This window comes from Phocoena phocoena, chromosome 19 (assembly GCF_963924675.1).
Source record: "Phocoena phocoena chromosome 19, mPhoPho1.1, whole genome shotgun sequence".
NCBI classification, from domain to species: domain Eukaryota; kingdom Metazoa; phylum Chordata; class Mammalia; order Artiodactyla; family Phocoenidae; genus Phocoena; species Phocoena phocoena.
In genome coordinates this window covers 7,880,962-7,901,444 of record NC_089237.1, presented here as the reverse complement: position 1 = coordinate 7,901,444, position 20,483 = coordinate 7,880,962, and the positions used below count along the sequence as shown (strand labels likewise).

The window sequence follows — 20,483 nt, the reverse complement described above, 5'->3', positions numbered from 1 at the left end:
TGGACAGGCGATCGGAGAAGGGCTTCCTGAGGGGGTGACGTCTGGACAGAGGCTTGAGTCAGCTGTCTGGGCAAACGTAAAGGCCGTGATTGTTGCCGTGGCGGCTCCTCGTGTGTAGCTGCTTGTTGCACTTCCGCCCCCCGCCCCTTCTCTTGGCTCCTCATGGCCTGGTGTCTTGCTAGCACCAGGCACAGCGTTTGGCGTCCTGGTAGGTATGCAGACTGTTGAATGAGTGGGTGGATGGATGGATTATCCACTGTCGATGGAGTGAGCACCGTATGACAGATGTCAAAGGAAGCAACTCAGACTTCCTACAGGGCGGGCTCTGTCCCTGCCGAGACCCTGAGAGAGGAGGGGCAGGTCTGAAGCCCAGGCCTGAGGAAAGCCAGGTTCAGGTTAAAACACCTGGCATGCCCTCTCCCTGTGTGGTTCATTTCACAGCTTTGTATATTACCTGCTGTTTCAGGCTAGTTCAAACTACTGATGGGTGAAGTAAACTGAAATTGCTGGGAGAGCGTAAGCGGGGTGGGCGTGGGAGGGCAAGAGAACTACTATTTCCATTACTTACCACGTGCCACATACGTCCTGGGGCTTAGATCTCAAAACCCATCTCCACAGGCCTACTGTCACCTTCACGTGGCTTGGTTGGACCTTGAAGGATGGACCGTAGCAGAGTCCTTGAGGGCGTCTGGATACACCTGCGGGAGTGGGAAGGATTCTTCAGATATGCCAGTCTGGGGTTGTCTTATGGTTCTGCTTTAGATTTCTGGTCCAGCAGACCATTGGCCAGCTCTGAGGCCCCAGGGATTAGAGAAATAGGGACAGCCCAGGTAGGAGAGATAGGAAGGCTGAGATGTTTATAGTAAAAGGTGTACTGTGGGCTTCCCTGGTGATGCAGTGGTTAAGAATCCGCCTGCCAATGCAGGGGACATGGGTTCAAGACTTGGTCTGGGAAGATCCCACATGCCGCGGGGCAACAAAGCCCGTGCACCACAACTACTGAGCCTGTGCTCTAGAGCCTGCGAGCCACAACTACTGAGCCCGTGAGCCACGACTGCTGAGCCTGCGCGCCTGTAGCCTGTGCCTTGCAACAAGAGAAGCCACTCCAGTGAGAAACCTGTGCACCACAACGAAGAGTAGACCCCGCCTGCAGCAACAGGAGAAAGCCCGCGCGCAGCAACGAAGACCCAACACAGCCAAAAATAAATTTTAAAAAGAAAAAAAAAGGTGTACTGCGTACTCCTGGCAAGCCTCCAGCCCTCCTCAAGCAGGGGTGCTGACACCCTAGTGCGTCCATTGTAATGCGTTAGTGTATCTCAGTGGTGCTGATTACTGCCATCCTTAGGAGAGCAGAACATGGTCACCTTCCATGCTCTGGTGGCTTAAATGACGACGACGCTGGCGTTTCAGTCTTTGGAGGGGTTGTGACCGTGCAGGCCCGAGCCAGTAGGTGTTTCCTCCTCACCTCTCTCCAGTGGGTGGTGGTGAGTCCTTTCCACTTTCCCAGCCATGCCAGTTACCACGACTCAGCCCAGAAGCCGACTGCTAAGTATTTGTGCTTCATTTTGTTAGAAATCTTTGCTCAGAAGGCTGGCTACCTGATGCCTTCCTGACCTAATTCTAGTGACATGGGGTGACTGAGAAAAGGAAGATGTGACTGTCGAGGTTGGCACTGGGGAGTGGCGGGGCCAGCCTGTCTGCGTGCCTGTCAGTGGCTGTAGCATCCACGGTGGGGATCAGGCAGGTCCAGAGGGCTGTCAGCAGTTTGGGACCAGCTGGCTGTTAAGACCATCACTCGGTGATGCAAGACCCTGGCTCGCTCTCCATCCCGGGGGTCTCGTGTCTCTTCCTCCTTGGCTTCCTGTGCCTTTGTCAAGCTCTTGCTTCCGGGGTGGGGGGCGGGCAGGGGATGTTTGCAGCACCCACCCCGGTTTGTCTCGGAAAGATGTAGTTTTGGAATTGAGGAAAGCAGAGGACCAGCATGGTTCTGACACAGTCATTCTGGGGAGGGTCGTGAATCTCCTGCCCCTCTGGTGTGGATCCCCCTTACCTGCCTGGGGGTGGCTCAGGGAACGGGTGGAGTGGGGGCTCTGAGCCCACAGGTATGATGAAAACAAAGCCGCGTGGGGAGATGAGCCACCCTGCTCCCACAGCCCACCTCAGTGAGAGCCTGACCCCTGAGCAAGGACTCGGCCTCGGACCAGGGGTCTGGTGCATTATTTGTACTGTCTTTTCCTCCCATATTTGCATTTTTAGAAATAGCAGTGCTGAGTGGATCCCTTTCAGTGTGAGTCAGCTTCAGAAGGTGGGGTGCGTTCTGCCGGGAGTGTGGCCGTTGATTAGCAGCTGGTTCTGTTTGGGAGCATGGACCGCGGGAGCCACAGACGTTCTGGGTGGAGATAAGGCTCGGCGGCGTGAGCCACTGCGGGAATGAGTCCCCAGCTCTCTGCTGACCAGAGGTGACGTCGTTTTGAAGATGCTGTCATTTTTCTGTGGGTGTGAAGAGAGGAAGGTGAAGAAAAGGGAGCGGGAGCGTCTGTGAGCCGAGGTCCTCGTGGTCGTCTTGGAGGATGTGCCTCAGGCAGTGACTCGCCTTCCTGCCAGGGCAGTTCTTTCTCAGATTCAGAGTGCTTACAGGAGAGAAGAGCCACATTTGATGCACCAGCTGCGTCCCGTCCAGTAACCCAGCTCTAAAAAATCACGTTTCTTGTGGCCGCAGCATGGGCCTAGGAGCTGCCTTCCTGCCTGGAAGTCTTTATGGTGGGAAAACCGTGTCCCCCAGGTGTCCGGGGATGTGTACTGGCAGGTTCTGCTCTTTGCCATCTAGGCAGCAGCTGGCCTGGGTCAGGTCACAGGGCTCTTGGTCAGCAGGGTCTGGGGCCTTGTTCTTGGTGTCTGTCTGGAAGCTGACCTAGACCAGGGTCTGGACCACCTGAGCAGAGGTCAGAGTTGGGGCCACATCGTTTAGGGGACCTGGTGCCTGTGTGTCTGTTCAAGGGCTGAACTGCAGGAGGAGTGTGTCAGGGATACTGAGGGCCGGGTATGAGCTGAACCTCACTTTGTTCACTATTTTAATCCACCTTGCTTTTTTGCATCTTGATCCCCAGATTTTTATCTTTAAATTTTTTAAAAATTAAAAACAAATGTCCCAAGGCTTCCCTGGTGGCACAGTGGTAAGAATCCGCCTGCCAATGCAGGGGACACGGGTTTGAGCCCGGGTCCGGGAAGGTCCCACATGCCGCAGAGCAGCTAAGCCCGTGTGCCACAACTACTGAGCCTGCGCTCTAGAGCCCACATGCCACAACTACTGAAGCCCACGCACCTAGAGCCTGTGCTCCCCAACAAGAGAAGCCACGCAATGAGAAGCCCGCACACGGCATCGAAGAGCAGTCCCCGCTCTCCACAACTAGAGAAAGCCCGCATGCAGCAATGAAGACCCAAAGCAGCCAAAAATGAATAAATAAAATTAAAACAAAGAAAAAACAACAAAAAAACCAAATGTCCCTAGTAGTCCTATTTTGTTTTGGAAGAAAAGGAAGCATACTGGTTGAAGTAGAGCTGTTTTAACCAGGCTGGTTATCTGACTCGCCCAGCGAATGTTAAGAAATAGATTCCTGGCTTCACCCAGAGATTCGTTCAGTAGGTTTGGGGTTAAAAAAAAAAATCAGGAATGTGTTTTGTTTTTTTGCGGTACGCGGGCCTCTCACCGTTGTGGCCTCTCCCGTTGCGGAGCACAGGCTCCGGACGCGCAGGCTCAGCGGCCATGGCTCACGGGCCCAGCCGCTCCGCGGCACGTGGGATCTTCCCGGACCGGGGCAGGAACCCGTGTCCCCTGCATCGGCAGGCAGACTCTCAACCACTGAGTCACCAGGGAAGCCCAGGAATGTGTGTTTTTGAAAGAGTTCTGAGGCTTCTGATAGTTGTCGTAAAGCCTAGTCCTCCTCCCAAGGGGCCTGTCGAGGCTGCCTCCGTTCTTCTTCATAATCTTTTGCTGTTTCCACACTGATGAGTTATATATCTAGACTCCTCCACTCTGTCTTTATGGGGCCATAGGGTGGTTTCCATCAGTTGCCCTTCAAGACCAAACATAGTGGTGTGTGTCGGCCAAAGCAGTACCTTGCAGTTGCTGATTTCAGGGCTTGGTGTCTAGAGGTGGGCGTCCAATAGTGCAAATACATTTTGATCTCTCACTTTCAGGAAGTGTGTCCTCCTTCAGATTTGTGATAATATGAATTCTGGCTGAGAAGTCCTTCTATGTCGGACCTAGAGGAGCCCAGAGGAAGGAAGGAAGGAAGGAATGAAGTTTCATGCTTAATCGTACAGAAAAGAGAATCAGGCCAGGGTCTTGCGTGCTGGTGTCTGTTCACTGGTCACCCCCTCTCCCCAGACAGCTCAGGGGCGCTGTGGGGCAGCGAGGCTGGCCTGGTGCCAGGAGGCGGACTGGGGAGAGGCTCACTTGGTGCGTGCCAGCCCTGTGCCCACTCCTGGCACATCGTTTCCAGGACCCTCCTCCTGAGGGGCCTGTGAGGCCCAGATGAAGTCTGTGAGGCGCTCAGACACTCCTTACCCTTCCCTCCCTTCCTCCCTCCCTCCCTCCAGGCTCACCCGGGCCTGAGAGCACCTCCTGCTGGCCCCCTGGCCCGTGCGGTGCCACCTCCTCCGATCGCACCTCCTCCAGGCAGGCACCTTAGTGCCACCCCACCATCCAGCTGAGCGCACCCTCTCCCACGCGCTCTGGTTCTCTCTTGGCTGTATCTGCTCATCGCTGAGGTGGGTGTGTCTGCAGTCATTAAGAGGGGAGGAGAATTTCGACCATATAAGAAGGTGGTAATTTGCATACTATAAGATTTCCTGTGGGTTTTCTTGAAATAGCTCCCCGATTCTAAAATCCTTTCAATTTGTAAAAGACTTTTTAGTAATGACATCTAGCTCAAGAGGCACCTGTACGTTAATTTTTTTTTAAATAAATTTATTTATTTATTTGTTTTTATATTTGGCTGCATTGGGTCTTCGTTGCTGTGCGCGGGCTTTCTCTGGTTGTGGCGAGCAGGGCCTACTCTTGGTTGCGGTGTGCGGGCTTCTCATTGCGGTGGCTTCTCTTGTTGCAGAGCACGGGCTCTAGGCGCGCAGGCTTCAGTAGTTGTGGCACGTGGGCTCAGTAGTTGTGGCGCACGGGCTTAGTTGCTCCGAGGCATGTGGAATCTTCCCGGGCCAGGGCTTGAACCCGTGTCCCTTGCATTGGCAGGCGGATTCTTAACCACTGTGCCACCAGGGGAGCCCCTGTACATTAATTTTTGCATCTTGTTTCTGTCTTTGTAGATGTTATTTTGTGTACTTGTTTTCTCCAGCTGAGCTCTAAGTTCCTGGGGAGAGAAACTGTCAGGGGCCTCGTCCAGGCTTTGCCCTGGTGCTCCTGTCCCGGGGCCTTCTCAGGCCGTGTGCACCAGTGCCATCTTTTCCTTTCAGGGGATTCACTTTGCAAATGGAATACCCACGTGGCCCCTCGGCAGGGACAGGTGCTGGGCAGGTAGACTCCAGGGCTTCTGGAGACGTTGCAGGGGATGAGCTCTGGAGCTGGAAGGGCCCAGAGCTTGTCCAGCCCAGGGCTGCCCATGCCAGATGATGCCCAGGGAGGTGACAGGACTTAGCGCATGCAGCTGGGGAGTGGCAGCACCGTGGCCTCTGCAGGACCTGGCCGTTGGGCTGTGTGGCCAGCCACAGCCTCGTCTCACTGTGCCTGCAGGAATGGAGGGACGCTTCCTCCCAGCCTCAGGGATTCTGCTTTTTCACGGTCAGTCAGGTTTTTAGGACTTAACGGTCAAACCAAGAGGTAATAGCGGCCCCCAGGAGCCATTTGGTCTGTGCCAGAGTTGCCAGGCCAGTTGGTGCCTGAGTGATACCCTGTACCCTAGGCTGGGGATCCATTTCATGCCTTGAAATAGTAACCACAGGTGTTTGAGGAGCAAGCAGAGGTTGGTGTGGGTTCAGGGAGGCTCATGGGGTCCCTTATAGTTGAGAGTGGGCTTGACCTGCCCCACTGGACTCAGAAATAGTCCCTTTTAGCTGTTTCTCCTCCTCCCTTACTGCCTTTAAAATGCCAGTCAGAATAACCAGGATTTGGAGATATGTATCAAAATCACTTTAGGAACTTTTTCAGAATGCCTGTTTTCACAATACCATCCTGGGGACTGTGGGCAGTGAGCCTGGGATGGGGCCCTCCTTCCATCTTGATGCCCCTCTGTTAAGAGCCACTGTTACGTGAAGACGAGGTGATGTGCACGTGGGTCACCTGGAGACCTTGTTAACCTGTGGATTCTAAGGCAGCTGGGCTGGGGCCTGGGAGTCTGCATTTTCAGCGAGATCCAGGACGATGCCCTGGAGTAGAAAGGGCCGTGCAGAGGGTCACGCACAGCACATGAGGAAGGACACTAGCAGATCCAGGGCTCTGGAATCCTGGCGCCAGGTGGCCTGGGGCAGGTCACTTACCTCTCCGAGCCTCCAGCCTCCTCTGTGGAATGAGAGCTACCAGAGCAGTACCTCCACGTGGGGCTTTTTCCTGCACAGCACGGGCTCCGTAAAGGTCTATTCGTGGGATTACCAGCCTGGGTCATTGTTCTGTGAACTCACCTGACATCAGACACGTGGGGCTTAGGGTGGGGGTCTAGAAGGCAGTGTTGGGCTCTATCTGCACCTGGACCGTGGGCTTGCTGTCTGCTTACTCCCGGGGATGGATGCCCAGCAGCCCAGCCATGAGAACAGACAGGACGTCATGCTGTTTACTTTTCTACCTTTTAGTCATGCCTCTTGAGGAGGGAGGCCTTCTCAGTCTAAAGCTGCCTGTCTGTACCCTCCTTTCTAATCCGGGAGTCCTGGGCTGTTTTGTCCTTTTTAGAGCCAGGTTGATAAGCCCGGGGCCAAGACACTGGGTGTAGTGCTGGGTTCTTTCTCCACGCCAGCTCTTGCCACTGGAACGCATGTGCTGCACCCCAAACACTGCAGCATCTGCAGAGACCCAGCTCTGCTGCCTGGGCTCCAGCTGGCCTGGCGCCAGGCACAGCTCCCCGGTCCTTCCCCCTCACTGAGCAGGCAGTTGGACTCAGTCCCCTTTCTCTGTCCCCTTGGGCAGGCTGTGCCTCTGGACCATTTCAGCAAGCTGGCAAGCCGCAGCTGCAGTTTCCAAGCAGTGATGCAGTCATGCTGCATTGCCGGCCCTGATTACAGGCTTCGGGACTGTGGTGTGCCATCAGAGAGAGGGATCCCTGGAGACAGGGCTACCCCTGGGGGTTGAGAGTACAGAGGCCTGGCCAGTTTTCATCTGCAGGGGTCGGGGGGTGGCATCCCTTGCCTGCATCTCTGATGCACATTTCCTTTGCAGCCTGGCCCTTCCTGCCTTCCCCCACCTGCCATTTGGAAACAGGGATCTTTAGCTCTCTACCCAGCTCGGCAGTGTATTTACGTGTATAAATGTTTTCAGGTATTTTCATTTTGTCTCCCCCATCTAAATGTAAGTTCTGTAAAGCCAGGACACGTACCTATGTGTTTGTATTCTTGTCTCATTCTGAATCTATGGAAAACACTAAAGAACTATTGAATTGATTGACCCCAGTCTTTGGGTTTTAGCAGAGCTTCTGTTGAATGGTTTCTGTAGCACGTGATTGACAGAATTTTCCAGTTAGGGGCACCGGCGTTTGTCTTTTCTTCCACTGCCCAGCCATTTCCAGCTCTCCTCCTGCCCCCGGCATGTGAGGCCCTCTGGCCATTGGTGTTTGCTGGTAAAACCTTCAATCCTCAGGTGGGCAGTTTGCTGATGGCTGGATTTTCAGGGACTCAGTCACATGATGGTCAACTGCTCTGAGAAAGTCATTACACTGGCATTCGCTAGACTCACTGGCCAGTCAGATCCCCACATCCATTCAGAACTGGAAGCTGGAAGAGGAGCCCAGCTCCAACCCACAGTTAGTACCATTTCCTGCCACTCCCAGGTCCACTCTTCTGAAGGCCAACTTACTGACATTTTAGGTAATGTCAGAAAGAATTAAAAGTTCCCCACTCCCACAGTACCTGTGTGTGAACGTTTAGATCCTAGGGTTTTTGATTGTTTTCTTGTTTTGGGCTAGATCTAGACCAGCTTCTGACGAGAAGAGAGGTCTCGCTCTGCTTGTAACTGGCTGAAACCCTAGCCAGAGGGAGCCAGCAGAGCAGGTAGGCAGGGTGGGGCCCTCAGACTTCTTGAAAGTGACCCGCCATAGAACATATTATATATACATCGTGACCCAGGACACATGTATGTTATATACGCACCTGGAAAAGGGTTCTCAGAACAGTACCTCGGGGCTTCACTGCTGGCGCAGTGGTTGGGAACCCGCCTGCCAATGCAGGGGACACGGGTTCGAGCCGTGGTCTCGAAGGTCCCACATGCCGCAGAGCAACTAAGCCCGTGCGCCACGACTACTGAGCCTGCACGCTAGAGCCTGCGAGCCACAACTACTGAAGTCCACGTGCCACAACTACTGAGGCCTGCGCACCTAGAGCCCGAGCTCTGCAACAAGAGAAACCACCGCAGTAAGAAGCCCACGCGCCGCAACGAAGAGTAGCCTGCCGCAACGGGAGAAAGCCTGCGTGCAACAACGAAGACCCAATGCAACCAAAAATAAAATAAATTAAAAAAACGGTACCTAGCCTTCCTGTATGTGGTACACCCAGTGTTGGCCACGACCCACTAAATTGATCTCATAACCCGCTAATGGGTCACAGCCCTCAGTTTGAAAAACACTGCTTGGGAATTCCGTGATGGTCCAGTGGTTGGGATTCTGCAGTTTCACTGCCGAGGGCCTGGGTTCAATCCCTGGCCGGGGAACTGGGATCCCTCTGGCCGACTGGCACGGCAAAAAGACAAAAAAAAAAAGAAGGAAAAACACTGCTCTAGGGAGCATTCCATTCTAGGATTTCCAAGGCCTTTTCAGGATTCTGCAGTGTGGGATAAACTTCCCAATCTGGCATCTTAGCTTCTCTGGCCTCCAAATTGTATTTGAGTCGGAGGGAGGGAGTTAATATCCCTGGGCCTGCCCTTCCCCTTTCCCCACCCATCTCTGTGCCAGATCCTTCTAAATTCCTTAAAGACTGTGTACATTCCTTATTTTACATTTGTATTCTTCTCTAGCCTTGAATCTATAGGAAGCACTAAAAAAAATTTCCATGACCTCAGTCCTAGGATTAGCAAAGTTCCTACTGAATGGCTTCCTCTATTCTCACCCCCTAGACTGAGCTGGGCTTCTCAGCCAGTGACTAGCATGTCGCCCATTCCATCTTGCCTTGGAGTGCAGCTGGGTGGCCACCGCAGTGAGCTGGGGTGCTTGCAGCCAAGTAGACCCAGGGGCCGCGGGACTGGGGCCTTCTTCAGCATCTGCGACCTCGGCTGAGGGAGTGAGAGGGGCTGGTTAGGAGGCCCTGAAGTCTCCCCACCCCACCCCACATTGACCACTGTCCCAGCTCTAGCTGTATGAGAGGTGGGAGGCATGGTGTTTCTCAGATTCTTTTTACCCCTTGGGAAGTAGCAAGCCTTTAGAAATTTCCAGCACTGGCCTCACCTCATTACATTCCTTTTAGGAATCTGTTCTTTGAGTCCTGGCCTAGGTAAACAGCCTCATCTCCCGAGTGTCTGCTGGCCCTGGCACTCCACTCCTCTCTCCTCTCCCTCCCCAGGAAGGGCCTGGCTCAGGCCACTGAACACTGCCCAAACCGGGGGCCACAGCAAGCCGTGGCCCCCCCATCGCCCACTCACTTCCCAGGGGCACAGTGTGGGACTGGCAGACAGCTCGTCCTTGCGACCCGAGGCTGTGGGTGCTGGTACACCCATTGTCAGTCGAGGATCTGGTACAGCTCGTGTCACTCACCCCCAGGGAAGACTGTGCGGCTTTCTTGCTGTGGGTCCCAAGGACACCCGCCTCTCCTCCCCTGTGTTTTGGCCTTGCTGGAGTTTGACAGGAGATGGCAGTGGCGGGCGGGTGGCTTCCAGCCTTGACGCAGACGCTCGGCCCCTTTAATGGCCCTCCTTTGCCCATTGTTGGACTTCCTGCCTCTTCCCCTCTCACACTGGGAGCCCTGTTAGTGGATACTGATCTTAGGGACCAGGTATGAAGCCTGCTTTTTTTCCTAAGGTGGGTGCTCAGCCCCCACTGAGCAGGCCAGCCCTTAGGGCCACCCAGTCCTACAGGATGTGATGTTCAAATCCACTTTAAAGTAACTTCTTGTTTCAGCTTCCTTGTACTTCGAACCAGTTGATCAGCCTCAGTTTGCCTTTTTCTGTCCTTGGAACATTTTTATATGGTGCATTAGGGTCAATCGAGAGCAGTGTTGGGAATGAGGGTCTAAGACCAGGAGCTGCGGGACCAGCTCGTCGTTCCTGCTGTGCCGTCAGTGCTAGGCGTCAGAGCTGCAGCTCAGGGAAGCAGTGTGCGCCTCGGGCAGCCCGCGGGGCAAGGGGCAGAGAGTGGGCCTCCTGGCCAGGGCAGAGCTCCTTGGAGCTCAAATGGGGGTGGGACGGAAGTGCTCAGCCCCCCTGCCATGTTGCCTTCCTCCAGCGGTGTCCCCCCTCCTCCCTTTGCCACTGAATTGCTTTCCCACTCGGAGCACCTATTAGCTCAAACTTCAGAAAGGATCTGGAGAGTGATCCTTTCACCCTCCTCTGGTCTCAGCGCCACCAGGCTCTCCTGGGAACAGCCTCAGGGCTCCTCAGCCTCAGCACTGCTGATGCTCTGCTGTGGGGGGCTGTCCTGAGCATCGTTGGATGTTTAACAGTGTCCCTGGCCTCTAACCACCAGGAACCAGCCCCCACCCACCCACCCCCCAGCTGTGACAGCCAAGCGTGTCTCCAGACGTTACAGATGTCCTCTCGGGGGCAGAGTTGCCCCCAGTTGAGAACCACTGGGCTACCTGGTCACCCTGCCCTGCTCAACAGCCAGATGATGCTTTTAACGTGACCCCGCCCCCGCTCAGAGACCTGCAAGAGCTCCCGTCACTCAGGACGGACTCTCAGGTCCTTCCCTGGTGCTTTTTCTCTGAGGCCCGAGACGCCTGGCCTCGCCTCCTGTTCCTTGCTGCTCTGTCGCAGCCCTGCTGGCCTCTGCTGGGCGTCGAACATCCAGGGTCGTCAGGGCGGCTCTTCTGTCTGCTTGGAAAGCTCACTCCCTTAATACACTCAGACCTCTGGTCACATGTCACCTTGGAGCGGCCTTCCCTGGTCACCCTCTCAAAATAAATAACTTGCTCCCCTCCCGTTTCCAGCCTCTCCCCCACACACCCTGGGTAGTGCCTTGGTTTTCTGTATGGCACATAGCACCACCTGACCTCTGTGTGTGTGTGTGTGTGTGTGCGTGTGTGTGTGCGTGTGCGTGCGTGCACACGTGCCTGTCTGTCTGTCTGTTTCTCTGCTGCACTAGAATGGAGGCTGAGTCAGAAGCGGGACTTATCTCACCAGTGCCTGTCCTCCCTGAAGCCTGGCTCTCTTCCTCCAGAGCAGGTGCAGGAATCCTCGCCATGCGGGGCAGGTGTGTTGTTTGCTACTCCTGTTTCCAGAGGAGGCAGTGGAAGCAAAGGATGTGGGTTCTCGGATTCCACCAGGCACATCCCGCAGACATGTCACAAAAGTGTCCGAGCACAGGGAGTTATACCCAATCTCTTGTAATAACCTGTAACGGAATACGATCTGCAAAGAACCCACAAAAACAAATTGCTGTGCTGTACACTTGAAACTAACACAATATTGTAAATCAACTATACGTCAATTTAAAAACATGTTAAAAGTCTCCAAAGTAATGCATGTTCGGTTTTTTATTGTTTTTTGTTTTTTTTTTTTGCGGTACGCGGGCCTCTCACTGTTGTGGCCTCTCCCGCTGCGGAGCACAGGCTCCAGACGCGCAGGCCCAGCAGCCGTGGCTCACGGGCCCAGCCGCTCCGCGGCATGTGGGATCTTCCCGGACCGGGGCACGAACCCGTGTCCCCTGCATCGGCAGGCGGACTCCCAACCACTGTGCCACCAGGGAAGCCCGATGTTCGTTTTTAAAACTACCTGTAGCCCCTCTTCACTCAGACACTTTAACATTTTGGTGTGTTACCTTTCTTGTCTTGCTTTTTTTTGTTAATCAGAAACCTCTGATAGCTACAGCTCTCTCTCAAGAAATGTTAAACAGTAGTTCACCACTTCAGAGGTTGTTCAGAATTCTAGAACCAATAATGACAGTTAAAATCTATCCACCTTCCACCTCAGATCCCACGCTGGTAACAATTTTTTTAAAACTGCGTCCAGGGTGCGCCTGACAAAAAACGTGGCTCCGTTTCATGATTTAGTTTCACTTTACAATCTGGCGTTTTCCTAGGGCAGGCACAGCGCCGTCTGGTGTTAGCCTCCAGTGTCTGGTGCCTGTGATCTGGGTGCCTGATCTCTCAAGGGTGGGAGGAGCAGAGGAGGGCAGGCTGCTGAGACCCGGTGGTGTCTCCCACCTGGCGGCCTCGGCGGGCGCTCAGGGCCCTGATCCGCAGGCAGAGGCCACTACAGCCGCCTGCCATGTGCCCCAGAAATGAATAGAGCAGTTGTTGCTTTTATAACCAGGAGAAGAATTACTGTCTTTCAGAGGGTGTGGACCTGCCAGAAATGTGTTTTACTCTGTCCCTATCTCTACTGCTCTGGGGAGGGAGGAGCTTTTTCTGTGGTTAAGCGAATGGACTCGAGCTAGACTGCCTGAGTTGAAGTCCCAGCGGCACCACTTAGGAGCCGTGTGACCATGAACACATGACTTATTTTCTCTTTGTCTCGGTTTACTGATCTGTAAAGACAATGACAGTATGCTTATTTCGTGGAGTTGAGGATTTCTCAGGTTAAAACACGGGAAGTGCTAGAAAACTGCATGGAGTGTAATACACACCAGCTGTGCTGTCGCTGTGAGGAGAGGCTTCCAGAGCAGGGGTTCTGAAAGCCTTCGAGATGCAGGGAGCATGTGTCTGGAACAGGGAGAGGCGAGGAGGACGTGGGTAAGCGCTGTTCCGTGGGAGCTGCTCGGCTGGAGCGGCTGGTGGATGTGAAAGGAGCAGTGCCCAGTGTGGTGGGACATGGGCACCTGGAAGGGAAACTTGTGAAAGAGCATGGAGAGGCTTGCAAGTCATCCTTGCCCTCCCAGGCGTCTTGTTCTCATTTTCTGGAATTCCCAAGGGAAAGAAATGTAGCCAGAGGGACTTCCCTGGTGGCGCAGTGGTTAAGAATCCGCCTGCCAATGCAGGGGACACGGGTTCTATCCCTGTCCGGGAAGATCCCACATGCCGTGGAGCAACTAAGCCCGGGGGCCGACACAACTACTGAGCCCACATGCCTAGAGCCCGTGCTCCGCAATGAGAGAAGCCACCACGATGAGAAGGCCGTGCATCGCCATGAAGAGTAGCCCCCGCTCGCCGCGACTAGAGAAAGTCCGCGTGCAGCAACGAAGCCAAAATAAATTAATAAATTAAAAGAAAAAAAAAAGAAACGTAGCCAGAATAGTGGCCCCTGCACCCCTCTGTCCTCCCTGCCACACCGCTCTGCTCTACACTGTCATTGTCATTGTCATGCCAGATCAGAAGAGCCTGGAGACCCAGCTTCAGGGTGGAAGGGAGTCAGGCTCGGGCAAGAGGCCAAGCGCAGGTCAGGAGAGCCACATCCGGGGACACGCTGGCTCACCAGGCCCCCTCCTGGGAACTCGGGGACCTGCCTGTCCCACAGCCTCGCAGAGGTTCTACAGAGGGAGGAGGGAGAAAACCCACCCCTGTCCTTGCCGTGACAGCTTTCGCTGGCTGTGTTGTTCCTGCTTCGGCCTCAGAGCAGGGGCCTCAGTTTCCCGTACCCCATCGGGGGCAGCGAGGCTGGGCTGTGTCCCATCAAAGACTGTGCTGATTTAGGGTCTGCACTTGGCCCACTCCCTTCCTTTCCTGGCAGCTCTCTCGGGGACTGACACAGACGCCGAGGCTGGGATGATGTGCAGACTCAACTTGGGTCTCTCCTCAGGGTCCCTGAGCCCGCGAGGCAGCCTGTGCCCGCAGCCGCAGCTGCTCCAAGCATGGCGTCACCTCCCGCCCCATGCAGCACTGGCCATCTCCCAGTGGATTTCCCCTCACTGCAACTTCTGGTTTCTGTGGCAACTTGGAAAGACCTGCAGTTGTGGCTTTTTGAAGTCTAAAATGAGAGCAGAGGTTTGACATAGGGTGGGACAGCACTGAAAATACCATGTCCCACCCAGGGATTGGGGCCCAGAGGGTTCCAGGATGGGAGGTTCTTTGAATTAGAAAAAGGGCACTGTCATCCCAGCACACCCTTAGCAGCGTTCCACGTGGCCCCTTGCAGCCTCCTGGGATCTTGGATCCTGAGCTCAGGGTCTTCAGCCTGCGCCTAGGGGGCAGAGGAGGCAGGTGGGGTGATCACAGCACTTAGCGTTGGCCGAGCCCTTACTGTGGGCCAGGCGCCTGGTGGCCGTCTGTGCTTTCACTGCCTCGTTAATCCTCTGAGCCACTCACCCCGCCTATTACAGGAGCGAGGGCTTCGCGAGGCTGCTTTGCAAGGCTGCAGCGCCAGCGCAGGTGAGTGTCCGGTGTGCATAACACCGGGGCTCGCTCTCATCTGGAACACGGGCTTGTGTCCCTGTAGGAGCATCTCTGTCACCTGTTGATGGCGGGCCCATTGCTTCCCCTTTACTTTTTTTTAAAGTCACATCCCACTAAATAGCAGGGTTTGCTTTAGTCGTTGCCAGGATTTCGGTGCCCTTAAGCGCGTGTCTCCCTTCTCAGTTCTCCTCTCGTGAGGTCACCGTTCCAGGCCCCACGTTCTGCGGTGGAGTGATCTTGAGTGTTCGGTTGGGTGTTTGAGGGAACAGCTCTTCCATCCCCCTGGTTTGGGGTCTTGGAGGTGCCTGAGCCAGGGAGGTGGGCAGTCACACAGAGATGCACCGGTTCCCAGGACTCAGTGAAGAACCACAGAGGAGCGGCCCCAGGTTTGGGGAGCCAGCAAGGAAGATGCACTGGCCCAGTGGAGAAGCGTCTCCCGCCTGGGCTGCTCTGGGGCATCCGGTGCCCGGCAGGGGGAGGGGCTTTGTCATGGAGGGATGGGTCAGTGCTTGCTGCGCAGTTGGCCAGGCTCCAGAAGCCGGCGTCCCGAGAGTCGAGAGTCGGTTACTCAGCAGCTTGCAGTCCTCTGCGGGGCAGTCGATAACGAGCAGGCTGTGACTGGCCGGGCAGGAGGGCCCAGATTAGAAGGTGGTGAGGCTGATAGCGATTCAGGGTGACCCTCGGCCCAGTGTCACACTCCTCCTCCAACCCACCCTGCTCAGCACTCGGCAGCAGGGGTGCAGGGCAGGCAGAAGCTGGAAAAAGGATTCCACTCACAGCAAGATGTTTGGCTCTCTGCAGAATGGGCTGTTAAATCTTTAATTTAAAATGAGGCCTTACGTGGTTTGTCATGTAGCCACACTTTTCAGCGTGATCAGAGTTACCGCTGGTGAGCACGGTGTTTGCCTTTGGTGCGGGAGGTCGCACCTGGCGTGCTGTCTCCTGATCCAGGTGCTGTTGGAGGGGCGCGTGGGGTTTGGCAAAGCCGAGCTCTGGGCTTAGGGTTTGTGCGCTTAGCTATACGTATGCTACGCTTCACTAAGAGGTAGGGAGGAGACTGTATCCTGTAGGCGATTTTGGGGGCCGTGCTCTGACACCTGTGCTCTCTGTTCCAGTTGAAACTGGAGGACCGCTCTGTGGTGCCCCGGGATGTGGTCCGGCACATGCGCTCCACTGTGAGTCCCGCGTCCCACTTGGTGGGGCAGGGTTGGGGGCGGGGGTGGCCTGGGGCATGTGCTGGCCGGGTCTGCCGGGTGGCCCCGCGAGGTGCCTGCCGGGACCTGGATGCCTTCTCCCCCGCAGGACAGCCAGTGTGGCACGGTGATCGACGTGAACATCGACTGCGCCGTGAAGCTCATTGGCACCAACTGCATCGTCTACCCCGTCAACAGCAAGGACCTGCAGCACATCTGGGTGAGCCCGCCCCGCCTGCCACCCCTGCTGACCTCCCCTCTCGGGGCTCTGGTTCTCTCCGCGGCACCTTCCCAGGCCGGGCGGCCAAGCCCAGCAGTCAGCTCGCTCCCTGCAGCCTGACCATGCTTCTTGTGAGTCAGCCATTGAGACGTGAGGTCAGGACACAGCTTTACGTCTCCAGCAGAGACTGCTGGTTTCCCTTCTCCTCTAATGCTTTTTTTTGGAACAAATTTCTTTTCAGCTTACTTTTTTAGTGATTTCAAACTTACTGAAAAGTTTTAGGTACCTTTATCCCCTGCAACATCCAGGTTCCTTAGCTGGCGACGTTTCGCTGCATTGGCTCCAGCGCCTTTCCTCCCTCCTTCCCCACCTCTCTGTACTCCTCTGTCGCTCTCTCTTTCTCACTCCCCCCACTGCCTTCTCTCCCTCTCTCTCTCTCCTCCCCTTTTCTGAAACGTTTGAAAGCAAACTACAGGTATGATGCTATATGACCCCTAAGTACTACAATGTGTATTTCCCCAAAACAGAAACACTCTGCTGTTTAACCACCATTCAGAGCCCCAGACAAGGACTTTGACCCAATACTGTCCAATCCACAGACCTCATCCAGTTGTCCCAACGATCTCCTTTTTCCCCTCTGACCCAGGATTCCATCAGGAGCACACCCAAGAATTGTCAGCTCTCTGATCTCCCCCAGTCTGGAGAGGTTCCCCACTCTTGCTTTGTCTTCCTTATCCCGGGTGACCCTGAGCGTGGGGCCATCTGACGGTGCCCATGACCAGCCTGGGGCCCTGCGTTCTTGGCAGAACTGCCACGGAAGTGCCGCTGAGCTCTTCGCTGGCCCGGAATGTCCCGTGGCCGCAGGGTGGGGACATTCCGTTTGCTCCCCAGTCGTCTGGGGCTCTGCCATGCCTCCCCACCGTAAAGTCAGCATTCACCCCGTTGGAAGCGACTGTATCAGCTTTGTGGGGAGATATTCCGGGATTGTGTCAATAACCCGGTACTTCTCAGACCCCCGTACATCAGCCTTAGCTTCCATTAACAATTCCCAGCTGAATCAGCCAGCATTCCGGTGGCTGCTAAATAGGGATTTTATGACTCCATCGTTGCCTACTTGTTTTTATCAGTTTGGCATCTACTGTATGGAAGAGCTGTACTTTCTGTCCCATTTATTTATTCATTTTTTACATCAGTATGGATGCAGAGATTCCTGTTTTGTTCAGTTGGTAATAACCTATTACTGTCATTATTTGTTTTGTTGCTTGAATGGTCCCACATTTGGCCAGTCGGATCCCCTTCAAGCTGACATGTGTGTCCTTTTGACATATCCCCACCATTTTTTTTTTAAACACTTTCTTTCCATCTTGTATTTTTTCTCATCCAGCCTAGAGTCAGCTGTTTCTTCAGGGAGCCCTGGTTCCTTTCAGAAAATGGTATTTCAAAAGCCAAGGTCTGGATGCACGCTGGGTGTGCTAATCGCTGCTAGGCCCTATTCAGGGCAACACGGGGGAATACATGTATGTGTACATAGGTAGACACACACACACGTCTAAATACGTCCGTGCCTGTTCTGTGTGTGTAAGATGTATGGGTTCGTCTTGATCCTTCCAGCCCCAGTCCAGCTCCTCAGGTCCCTCCTCTCTTGCCCTCCCTGTTCCTGTATTAGTGAGTGCCGTCCCCAGTAGTGAGAGACTTGGCTCTCGATATCCTCAGTTGAGTTATTTATTTGCTTAAATCACTTTACTTATTCGTCTATATAACCACCCTCCCCCGCCCGCTCCCACGTACGTGTCCTGTGTCCCTGGGATGCCGTCAAGCTTCTGCCTCTGCGTGGGAGGGGAGCTGGGGTGCAGCTGGACTCGGGGGAAAGCCTGCTGCAGCAGCTATCAGGTCGGACCTGTCTGTGCGGCCAAGAGGAACTGGTGCCCTGGACACCAGCCTCATCGGCCACCTCTCACAGCCCTGTCCCCCTGACCTGCAGCCCTTCATGTATGGGGACTACATCGCCTATGACTGCTGGCTGGGGAAGGTCTACGACCTGAAGAACCAGATCATCCTCAAGCTATCCAACGGCGCCAGGTGCGGATCTCCCCGCGGAGGAGCCCGTCCGGCGGGGCGGCCCGGGAAGGGGGGCAGGGGCTGTTGATCTCCCCGCGGAGGAGCCCGTCCAGCGGGGCGGCCCGGGAAGGGGGGCAGGGGCTGTTGATCTCCCCGCGGAGGAGCCCGTCCGGTGGGGCGGCCCGGGAAGGGGGGCAGGGGCTGTTGTCTCGCTTCCTCGAGGGTCATGCCAGGGGCTGCAGGCTTTCGGGGCCCCGAGTCTCAGGACCTGACCCTGGGCTGGTCTCCTTGTCAGCCCGGCCTGGTTCTCTGGCTCAGTTTCTGGTCTAGGCTGTACCGTGGCTTCGGGAGAGCTGCATTTTCATTTAGGACACGCGAGAGGAGCTGATGCTTTATTTTAGGCACCTTAATGGTGGTGAACGCTCAGATCTGGGGGTAGAGTCTTGTTTGTTTTAGGAGAGTTCCTTGTACCAGTGCAGGGGCTGAGGTGTGGGTGGAGGATGAATTTGCCTGTTTTGCGGGGGTGGACGTATTGACACCTCTGGACAAGCCCTTTAGATCCTGACCGGCACCACAAGGGGTCCTGGCTGCCTCGCCTCCCCTAAGACTCAGGCACTGTGTCAGGTGCCAACCAAGCCCTTGTGCCCTGTTGCAGGTGCTCCATGAACACAGAGGATGGTGCCAAGCTCTACGATGTCTGCCCGCACGTCAGCGACTCTGTACGTTGGCACCACCCAAGGATCCTGGGGGGTGGGGGGCCCCTCATCCCATGTTCCTCAGCCCCTGGGCTGTGCAGGAGGGACTTCTCAGCAGAGAGCTTGGAGCTGACCCAGGCTAACCACTGCTTCTACACCGTTGCTTTCCTAGAAAGGGGGCGGTGTGTATCCAAAGGTATGGAAGTTTGGGTGTAGGCAGAAAGCAGTAGGACCTTTCTTTGCATTTCGTTAACTTTGTATCTCATCCTTTTTAAGTCTCCTGTTTTCTTAGGGCATACGCAATATTTTACTGCAATTGACATTTTAGAACAGTAGTACATGACACAGTTTGTCAGTAAGAATACTAGGGGAGTGTGTGTGATTAAGCAGGTTTGGGGACCCCTGTCCTCTGGAGCTTTAGTCCTTAAAGTGCCTCCCCTGCACCAGCAGCATTGTTGTGGCCTGAGGGCTTGGAAGCAGAATGGGTCAGACGTGCATTTCAGTAAGATCCGTGGTGATTTGTATGCACCTGAGGTCTGGGAGGTGCTGCTCCGGAGCCTTAGGGGCTGTGGAGCTGGAGGTGCGGGGCCAGCGGGAGCCAGGCGCAGAGCAGGGGGTGCGGGTATGGAGAGCGCCCTCCCCTGAGGAGGCAGTGCTCACGGGGACTTTTCTCTGGCCCCCAATCCTGCAGGGTCTCTTCTTTGATGATTCCTACGGCTTCTACCCAGGCCAGGTGCTCATTGGCCCTGCCAAGATCTTCTCCAGTGTCCAGTGGCTGTCAGGGGTCAAGCCTGTGCTCAGCACCAAGAGCAAGTTCCGCGTATTGGTCGAAGAGGTAGGGGTGGGGGCGGGACAGGGGGGTGAGGCCCTGGATCTCCCGCCCCCGCTGCCTCATCTGGGGTGGGGCTTCTCTGAGGACCAAGGGAACCCGGGCCGAGCAAGGTGGGAGGGTGGAGAGTGGCAGGTCCTCTGGGCCATGACTGGAGGTGAGGAGGCCGCAGGGGTGGGCCTGTTCTGGGGGTGTCCAGACTTGGTGCTGCACCGTGATGAGGACCTGCTTCCTGCTCTGGGGGCAGGTGGGCTCCGGACAGCTGCTTAAAGAGAGGGCATTAGAGCCTGCTGACCGTGGCCCTGTCCCGCCCGCCACCCCCAGGTGCAGGTTGTGGAGCTGAAGGTCACGTGGATTACCAAGAGCTTCTGTCCAGGGGGCACGGACAGCGTTAGCCCCCCGCCCTCTGTCATCACCCAGGAAAACCTAGGCAGGTGAGCGGCTCCAGTGCGCCACCCGCTCCAGCACCCCCAGGGGCGGTCCCCAAGCAAGTCTCTGGGCCGCGGGCACGGGTGCGCGGGGCTGAGAAACCCCTGGCCCAGCCCCTGCCTCTCCTCCCTCCCCTCCCAGGGTGAAGCGTCTCGGATGCTTTGACCATGCTCAGCGGCAGCTCGGCGAGCGCTGTCTGTATGTCTTCCCAGCCAAGGTAGAGCCGGCCAGGATTGCCTGTGAATGTCCAGAAAAACACTGCGCCCAGGGGGAGGGCTCTGTGGCCAAGAAGGTATGTCCTCGGGCTTGGGGCTTGGCGGGCGTTTGAGGAACTGGCCTGGAGCCATTTCCACAGCAGGAAGGTCTGTGCTTTAGGCCTTGGGGGGCAGCCCCGATGACCCTTGCAGGCCAGTTAGGTGTGTACAGCTGTCACCCCT

General features: G+C 55.6%; 1 protein-coding gene across 1 annotated transcript in view; it reads left to right on the top strand.

Annotated features, from left to right (window-relative positions):
• UBE2O (ubiquitin conjugating enzyme E2 O) overlaps window positions 1-20,483 on the top strand; it is a 54,911-nt gene that overhangs the window by 27,470 nt on the left and 6,958 nt on the right. Inside the window, exons 2-8 of the mRNA XM_065897171.1 lie at window positions 15,738-15,797; window positions 15,925-16,035; window positions 18,017-18,114; window positions 18,749-18,812; window positions 19,480-19,623; window positions 19,942-20,051; window positions 20,188-20,338. Coding sequence (XP_065753243.1) covers window positions 15,738-15,797; window positions 15,925-16,035; window positions 18,017-18,114; window positions 18,749-18,812; window positions 19,480-19,623; window positions 19,942-20,051; window positions 20,188-20,338 — 738 coding nt within the window. The remainder of the gene's footprint in view (window positions 1-15,737; window positions 15,798-15,924; window positions 16,036-18,016; window positions 18,115-18,748; window positions 18,813-19,479; window positions 19,624-19,941; window positions 20,052-20,187; window positions 20,339-20,483) is intronic.